This window comes from Varanus komodoensis, unplaced genomic scaffold, assembly GCF_004798865.1.
Source record: "Varanus komodoensis strain SLA01 unplaced genomic scaffold, ASM479886v1 scaffold87, whole genome shotgun sequence".
NCBI classification, from domain to species: Eukaryota; Metazoa; Chordata; class Lepidosauria; order Squamata; family Varanidae; genus Varanus; species Varanus komodoensis.
Window position 1 is genome coordinate 1,539,811 of NW_025336565.1, and position 8,849 is coordinate 1,548,659.

General features: G+C 66.8%; 1 protein-coding gene across 1 annotated transcript; it reads left to right on the top strand.

The window, feature by feature from the left end:
- Positions 1–229: 229 nt before the first annotated feature.
- Positions 230–5,765, top strand: MPDU1 (mannose-P-dolichol utilization defect 1). The gene is made up of 7 exons (XM_044417183.1): positions 230–356; positions 1,080–1,145; positions 2,021–2,153; positions 2,756–2,841; positions 3,447–3,565; positions 3,958–4,068; positions 5,536–5,765. Exons 1-7 carry the CDS (start codon positions 263–265, stop codon positions 5,653–5,655), a joined length of 729 nt encoding a protein of 242 aa, XP_044273118.1. The 5' UTR covers positions 230–262; the 3' UTR covers positions 5,656–5,765.
- Positions 5,766–8,849: the final 3,084 nt, after the last annotated feature.

Below are 8,849 nucleotides of genomic sequence, written 5' to 3' on the forward strand. Positions count from 1 at the left end.
GTGGGGGGATTGAAAGCCAGTAGGGGGCCTCGTTCTCATGCGCCGCGGCGGGGCGCGGTGCGGCGGCAGCCATCTCGTCCTCGGCCCCGCGCCGCGCCGCTCAGGGGGCGGGGCCCCGCGCACGCGCTCGCGCTCGCGCACGCGGGATGGTGTCCGTGGGCCGCTGGGCGTGCGCGAATGGGAGCGCGCCGCACCGCGGCGCATGCGCACGCGCCCCGATGGAGGCGGAAGTTCCGCGCACTGTAAGCATCCCTTGGTCAAAATGGCGGCGTTGGCGCTGAGGAGCGCTTTGGTCCCGCAAGTCCTGCCGGAGCGCTGCTACGACGAGTTTTTCGTCAACTTCAACCTCTTGCACAGTGAGTGGCAGCCTCCCGGTTTCTTTGGGCGGGGTCCCGGAGTGTCGTTGTCGCGGCAACGCTGCCCAGGCGGAAGCGCCTCGAGGCGACTGGCGGCCATCTTGGAGAAGGGTGATTGCTGCTGGCCGCCATCTTCGCCGGCGGAGGGAATTAGGGGGCGGCCATGTTGGAAGCGGGCGGAAGCGGCAACTCGAAATTATCCACCGGGCGTAAACCCCCACGGCACTTCACCACTTGTGGATTGACTCATCCCTCAGTTTTGTATCTGGCTGAGGCGCGCGATATACTCTGCAAATCTGGATCTTCATGATCCTTTGAATGAAATAACGAATGCACAGAAAAAACGGAACGAGGGAAGCCGTTGGGCGCCATGTTGCTTTGGGGCGAAGCTTTTTAATCTAGCCAATGGGATTCCAAGCCCCGCCTCCTCCTTCCAGCCGGGCCCGCCTTCAATAGTTACATGACAGGTAGACGCCTTCCAGGTGCAGCAGTTTGTGATGGGGAGAACTTTCCCCGATGAACTTCCACCTGCAGGAAGAAAGATGGTTACCGACTCCACCGGGGGATTATTGCATGGCTTGGCAGGAATGACTGGCCAGCTGAAACTGCCGGTCCTCAAAGGAAATGTTTAGGAATAAATAACAGAGGCTGCAAACTGAATGTTATGCACAGTGATAGTATTACATTTCGTTTTGTCTGTGTCCTTCTTTTCATTCTTTTTAGTTCCATGCCTCAAAATCCTCATCAGCAAAGCTCTTGGATTTGCCATTGTTGCTGGTTCTCTGATGGGTATGAACCCTTAAACTTTTCGGACAGATACTTGGTCATTGTTAATGTGGTGCCTGTTATTGTTTGCATTTCATTTCCTTCTGATTTTGCTGTTTACAATTCTTCCCCCTTCCCTCCCCGATGTAAACCTGAAACTCGGTCATACTTCATAATGCATCTCGTGTAGTGAACGATAGTCCATGAAAGTTTATGCCACTGTAAATGCACTGGTCTTTAAGATGACCCAGATATCTTGGTTGTTTTGGCTGGAATAGAGTAACACATAGCTGATTTCTGGAAAGTAACATTTACTTGTGTGAGCTGCTGGCACTTAAATCTGCGTGCAATTCGGCTGTCTTAACTGAGCTGAAAACCCCTCTGAGGCTGACAGGGCTGACTTGGCAGGGAAGGAAAGGAAAGGAGCTGCGTGTAATGGGCTCTTGCGTTCTGGGGCTCTGCTTAAGACTTAAAACTTAGCTCTTGTAAACCCAGCTTTAGATTGAATCCAACCCCATTTTCCTCTAATGATTCATTTTTGATCAGTTCTGCAACCAAGAAAACTCACAGCTGGTAGTTTCCTCTGCACTAAGTTGGTGCGGTGAGCAAAGTAGAAGAAAAGTGCTCAGAGTTTGCTTATAGAAAAGTGCTTACAGAATTTAAGTGGCATTGAGCGTCTGCTGTCAGGCTCTTACCCAGAGAAGGCGGACAAGGAATCAGCCAGTGTCCCAAGCTGTGCCCCGTGACTGGCAACTGGGAGAAGAGGGTCCTCTCGCCCCCTTCATCCTTCGCTTGCCCAAGGGTGGAGGCAGCTGCGTCCTTTGGGAAGGGGGTGGGAGAGCATTCGGTGAGGCCACCCGGGCTTCTCACCATCACCGTGTTCCGCCCACTTTCCACAGTGAAGTTGCCCCAGATCTTCAAGATCCTGGGGGCCAGGAGCGCCGAGGGCCTGAGCTTCCATTCCATCCTGCTGGAACTGACAGCCATCACTGGCACCATAGCCTACAGCATCGCCAACAGCTTCCCCTTCAGGTAGGGCAGCACCGGAGGCTGCAGGGTGAGTCCCACCTGCAAAATGCACCCTCACCTCGTGCCGGGCGTGTCCCGGCCTCCCAGAAGAAGCTTCGTGGCAAGTGGGGGGGCAGCGGGCTCTGTGGGGAGCTCGGCTCACCCTTCCCTGCCCCTGCCGGAAAGAGCCTCCATGAGGATGTTGTGGCGAGAACTGGGCCGGGGGCTGCCTCTCCCCCTGTGCCAGCTCCGTAACCCCACATTTCGCTTCTGGGGGGCTTTCTGACTGTGGGTCTTGCTCTTTGCAAGCTGTTTGGAGAGTCCTTTGAGCCGAGGGATTGTGAGCCGCCGCCAGGCAGACGATACTGAAGATCGCGAATTAGTCCTGCCGCTATTATTATTTGTGGTGGGAGTGGGGGTGTCCTGGCTCCACCCCGCGAGCCAGCCTGGGGAGAAGGGGTGCCCCCGTCGCACTTGCAGCCTCACCCCCATCAAGCACGGGAGGGGAGGAACGTCCTGCGGGGGGCAGAGGGCAGGCCTGGTCCCCCGCTGAGGATGTGTGAGGGGCCCCTTGCCCGGCCCCTCTCGGCCCTGTTCCCACTCGCTCCCCCTTTTCTCCCGCACAGCTCCTGGGGCGAGGCGCTCTTCGTCATGATGCAGACCGTGGCCATCGGGTTCCTGGTGCAGCATTTCGGGGGGCACACGGCCCGCGGTGCGTGGGGGCCAGGGCTGCGGCACGCGCGGTGTGGAGGCACAAGCGCCCGGTGAACCGGGAGCCGGGCCCCCGGCGGGTTTAGGTTTTCCCATTGGGGGGAAGGGTGTTTTTCAACCTGAAGAGCCACAAGAGGGGTGGGGGAGGGGCTGCGTGGGTGGGTGGGAGATGTGGGGGAGCAGAGGGGCGGTGCGGGGCAGGGCAGCCCCCCCCCCAGGTCACCCCTGAAGCCGTTTGGTCCCCCCTGGCTGTGGCCCTAGGTGGTCCTGAGCCCCCTGGTGCTCAAGGGGCCCAGAAGCTTCCTATTTCTCTTCCAAATGCGTGTGCAGGTTCCGAGATGCTGGCTTCTGAGTAGGAGCTCCATGCACGGGTGGTTTTGGGAAGCGTGCGCCTTGCCATCTCCATCTGCACTGCCGCGGGGGGGGGGGCGGGGGCAGCCGAGGTTTCTGGGGCCAGGTGGAGAGGCGCCAGCTCCGCACGCCCTCCGCAAGGAGACCCGAGCGAGGAGGCGGCACCGGCTGGGGAGGAGGGCCTGGGCACGGGCCCCGCCAGCCATGTTTCCGCGCAGAGCGCCAGGTGACGCAGGCCGCCTTTCCCTCCCGCAGGGCTGTCCTTCCTGCTCGTCTATTTCGGCATCCTCTCCCTCCTGCTGTCCTCCCTCACCCCCGTGGGAGCGTTGACAGCCCTCCAGGCTTTCAATATGCCTGCCGTCGTCATCAGCAAGGTAAGCGCCGTCCCGGGAAGCCTCCGCCCTGGAGCACCCCTTCCTCAAGAGAGGGCAGGCCTCTCCTCCCGCCTCTGCTCGGGCCCCCGAGCTTGGCCGGTTCGTTCCCCCTGCAGACGGGCGCTGGACTGAGCTCAGCTTCTGGCCGAGAATCATCTCTGGGAAGCCTCCTGCTTCCTAGATCTGTGTCCCCTCGGCCAGGCCTGCACGGCGCACCCAGGTGCTGGAGCAGGTGGTTCCTGGAATGCTGCAGCTCCCAGCAGGCTGGGCAAAGAGAGGCGCTGGCACCCAGCACCACCAGGGGCACTGGACTGGGGAGGCGGGGTGGGCGAGGGCCCCACTGAGGCACGGGGGGCCTGGCAGGGCAGCTCACAGCCTCGTCTCCTCCGCAGCTCCTGCAGGCAGCCACAAACTACCGCAACGGGCACACGGGGCAGCTGTCGGCCATCACGGCCTCCCTGCTTTTCGCGGGGTCCCTGGCGCGCATCTTCACCTCCGTCCAGGTAGGCGGCGCTCGTTCTGTGACCGTAAGCGCGGGAGCTTTGCTGCCGAGATGGGGGGAGGTTCGGCCCCACCCCACAGGGGAGCCCCCATGGCCGGTCCGCGTGGGTCCGGGGCAGTGCTGCTGCTGCTCGGCTGGCGGAGGCAGCCCGAGGCTGCCCTGCCGGAGGACCCCCTTCGCCCCTTTTCCGCCCAGGACTCCTCAGCCAACGGGCATCTGATCCAACCAGGCCGGATCAAAACAACCAGGCCGGATCAAAATCACAGATTAAAAGCCAACAGATTGAGCTTTTACATTTTTAAAAATGAATGCGGTACTATTTTGCTCTTCCTTTCAAAAGAATTGCAATTCAATCCCATGCCATATTGCACTTAAAATATCCGGAAAAGGCAATTAGCTGCCCGTCAGCTGTTGGCACTCTGTCTGTTCTGCATCCTCCCACCAAAACGGCTCAGCCTCACTCTCCCGCTCGCTCTCGCTTCCTGAAAACTCTGCACGTTCTCCCGAGTCCCGTACGCAGAGGCCAGGCCAGGCGAGAGGGCCGGGTGTCCTCCGGAAGCCCAGCGCTCTGCCGCGGGTCGCCGTGCGGCGCTTCGCCCACTCGCCGCTTGTGCAGGGAGTTCGAATGGAGGGGGGGCAGCAGGCCTCCGGGGGGGGGGGGGTGCGTGCGCCGCCCTCCCACAGCCGCCCCCGCCAGGCCTCCTGCCCGCCCTGTCTTTTTATAAAAGCCCGGCTTGCCACTGGCCGTCCTCAGAGTGCAAGTGGCCACGGAAGGATGGTGGGAGGCCGTTTGCCACCTTCCTGCGCCCTGTGAGTCTCGGGCGTGTGTCTGGGGAGGGGGACACACAGACCTCCGAGCCTCTCCCTGCGAGGGAGGACAGCTCCGTTTGCAGGCAGCGCCCGCTCAGGGCTCGCGGAAGAGCCTGCATGCTCCGGAGTGCAAGCAAAAATTAAATAAAACGGAGTGCAGCCGCTCCGGGGTGCCGCGCGGGCCCCTTCGAGGGGCCGCTGCCAGCGGTGGCCGGCCGGAGCGTGCCGAGAGCCCCTCTCGCCAAAGGCTGCACTCGCCTTTCTCCGCCTGTCCGGGCCAGCCGCTCAGGCGTGAGCGCAGGGCAGGCCCGGGACTTCCAGGCGGGGTTTTCCAGGCGGCCCGTGTCTTCGGGCAAGTCTCGTTCCCCCAGCCAGCTGCCCGCAGGGGGTCGTCATGCCGGGCAGACTGGGGCAGCCGGAGCAGGCGCTGAGCAATCCGGCTTCGCAGCCCAGCATTCAGGGCAGGGGCGCATCGGCGATGAAACGCGCCCCTTTTCTGGCGGGCTCCGTCCTGCCCACCCCCAAGCCGGCCCACGGCTCACAGGCCACGGCAGAGCCCAGCGGGGCCTGGGACCGGGGGTGGGCCGCGGGCGGGCCGCGGGGCCCGAGCTCCTGGGCAGGGGCAGGGAGGGACGCCGCTCGCCCGCTTGCCTTCCAGGAGACCGGCGACCCGCTCCTGGCCCTGACCTACGTCGTCTCCTCCGTGTGCAATGGCGTCATCATGGGACAGCTCCTCTACTACTGGGACGCCCCAGCGGACAAGCGCAAGAAGGCGTAGCCGGAGCCCCTCTCCCGGCTCGGGCAGGAGCCCCGCGAGGCCGGGGAAGCACCGCGCCCCCCGGCCGTAGGGACACGCGCCCGCTGGCCTCGCGGGCCCCCCTTCGCACGCTGAGCCGAGGGACGCTGCCGGTTGCGTGCCCCGCGCGTGGCGGGACCCGGCAGACGCGTCCTCCAGTCTGTACCTCTGTCCCCCACAAACAAACAAATGGTTTTCCAACGAAATACGCCGCCGTTCTTGATCACCGCCCCGGCTCTGCAGTTGCAGTAGACCCACCAAGGAGCAGGTTCGGGGCCTGTGCGGGTCTCTGCGGGTGAACTTCTGCCTGGCAGTGTCCCGCCCTCCGCCAGCCGCTCCCAGCTGCAGTGGATGCCCGGGGGGGAAGGTGGCTGCTTCTGCCTGATGGGTGGGCCGGGCTGGGCAGGGCATCCTGACTGGAGGCAGCTGTGGGCAGGGAGGCGAGGCGGCCAACACACCTGCCGGGAATTTCTGGGCCTGCATCAGGCGGGGGGGAGCCCCCGCAGCATCTGGGGAGGGAGGGAGGGAGGGGGCTGCTGCGGGTGCAGGCGCCTGGGAGCCCCTCTCCGCCCAAGGGCACCACATCCTGCTGGCCTCTGCTGCGGAGCTGTCCCAGAGCTTCCCAGCATCTTGAAGCAGCCCCCTGGGGGTGGGGGGCCGGGGGCCACATGCTCCCGAGGCTGCAGGTGGAGAGCACTCCTGTCACCTAGGGGGGGCCTGCCTTGGCCAGGCGAGGGATGCCAGGCCGGTGAGGGGCTCCCCCACCGCCTCCCCGCTCGGGGGCACAGGAGGCGGCCTGGCTTCCATCCGCCTCATCTGCCCACCCACACAGCCGGGTCCCCGCCTGCGTCCCGAGCGGCACGGGCGGGGGGGCATCCTCGTCCAGGCTGCTGTGACTGCTGGGAGACGCAGCCGGGCCAGCAGGGCTGCCGTTCCAACGCACAGAGCCCGTCTCTATAAACAGTCCTTTATTCTCAAAAAAGTTTGTAAAAGTAGTTACATCCATGACAAAACAAGACCCCCCCTTCTGGACGCCCACACGGGCCCCTGGGGTCATCGCTCGGGAGCGCGCCGGGTGCGCAGCCTGTGCCCCTCACGCGCCGCCCTCCCCTCGCCCTGGACGCACACGCCGGGTCCTCCTCCGCGGGCACGGCGCTTGCTCCAGCGCAGCCTCCTTGCTCCGTCGCAGGGGCAGTTCCTCCCATGGGGCTGATTGCTGCCGGCCCGGCCCGGCCCTTGCCCGCCGTCAGAGGTTGGCCAGGGGGGTGGCGCCGCTGAGCCCCAGGGGCACGTACGGGTGATGCTGTGGGAGGTGGTGCTGCGCCGCCCCGTCGGCCACGTCGCACCCCTGCAGCCCGTAGGCGGCCATCATGTCGTGGAAGTCCCCGAGCGGGGCCACGGGCGGCGGCGGCGGGAATCCTTCGTGCTTCGCCGCCGTGGCGACTGCAGGCGGGGGCTGCTGGGCCCCGTAGGCCAGGCTGCTGCAGGGAGAGAGCCAGGCGTCACTGCGCTTGCGGGGAGGGGAGGGGAGGGGCGGGAGGGCAACGGCGCCAGGCGTCCACCTGAAGGACCACAGCCTGGCAGGGTGAACTTTACTTTGGTGGCTCCGTTCCAGAGGTTTTTGGGCTGCCGTTGGGGGCCAGAGCCCTCCCACAGCGGCCCCCGGAACGGGAGCAGGAGTTGCCGGGTGCGGGCAGGCGGGGGCCCGGGGGGGGCCCTGCGGGGAAGAGGCAGGCGGCCAGTGCCGGGGCTTGCCCACAGCCTGGTGCAAAGCGGGCGGCTCAGCCAGGCCCCGGAGCAGGGCCTCCCCACACACCTGCTGCGAAGGGACCCAGCGGGCTCTCCCTGCCTGGGCCGTGGGGGCTGATCCCCCCAGATGGCTGGTGCCCGCTGGCTGCAGCCGGCCCTGTCCTTGCCCAGGGCGCACCGGGCGAGTGGGACATCCTGGGCCGAGCCAGGGCACGGCATGCGTCTCGAGGGCCGTCCCGGAGCAAGGCTGGGGAGAGAGGCCAGGCGTGCTGCTGCGGGGCGCAGCTCCTGACCTGGGGGCCTCCCGGCTCTGGCAGCCAAGCTCCGGGGGCCTCCTGCCCCCCATTTGACGCCCACGCCTGCTTTGGCTGCAGGGGGGCATCAAAGCGTGGCCGGCAGAGAGCGCACGATGCCTCCGGAGGGGCGGCCGGCAGCCCCGCAGCCAGCCGGCCGTGGGGCACGCAGACCAGGGAGTGGCCCGGGCCAGCGGCCCCTCCTCCTGAACCCGGGCCTGGGCTGCAACATTCCCGAGGGCTGCGGAGGCGAGGGGGAGCCGGGGGGGGGGGGGGGCGCTTGCCGGGGAAGACGGCGGCCTCTTCCTCCAGCGCATCCCCGGCCCTGCCCTCCCCCTGCGGGAAGAGGCGCGCACCCCCCGGGGCGCGTGGGCGGGCCGGGGCTGCATTCCACAGCCAGCCTGTTCCTCCGGTTCTGGCCGCGAGCCCCCAGACCTGTCCGGGCCTGCCCGCCACCAGCCACGCCGCCGCCCCTAACCGGGGGAGCCGGGGGGGGGGGGGCAGCCAGCCCTGCGCAAAGCCGGGCTCCTGGCTCGCTGCCCCGGCGCACCCGGGTGCCCGCCTCGAGCCCCGCCGGGCTCCCGGGCCGGGCGGCGCCGCCTGCTCGCCCCGCCCGGCCCGCAGGGGGCCACAGGGGGCACGGTCGGTCACGACCTCGGGGGCAGGCCCGCCGCGTTGCGTGCCTGCCTGCCTGGGCGGGGCGGAGGGCGCCCGAGCCTGGCACCCCGCGGGAGAGGCCGCGCCGCCCGGCCTGCCGAGACATGACGGCCGCCCGATCGGGCGGGCCGCCACGGTCCTCCGGGAGGGAGCGCGCCGGGCGGCCGCGGCCAGGCGGCTTCCCGAGGCCTGGGGTCCCCCCGGAGGGCCCAGGGGGCGGCCGGGCTCCGCGGACGCGCCGCAGACCCGCTCCGAGCACTCGCCCTGCCGCGGCGCAGGCCGGTTCGCCGGCGAGGGACGCAGCCGCTCCGCGCCGCAGGGCAGCCCCGGGAAGCGGGACCGCGGGCGCTCCGCGCGCCTCCCCGCTCCTGCGCCGGGGGCTCCATCCAGCCCGCCTCGAAAGCCCCGACCGGCCTCGCGGGGCTCCGGCGCGGCAGGCACCGGGTGCGAGGCCCCGGTTCGAAAAGGTCACAGGTG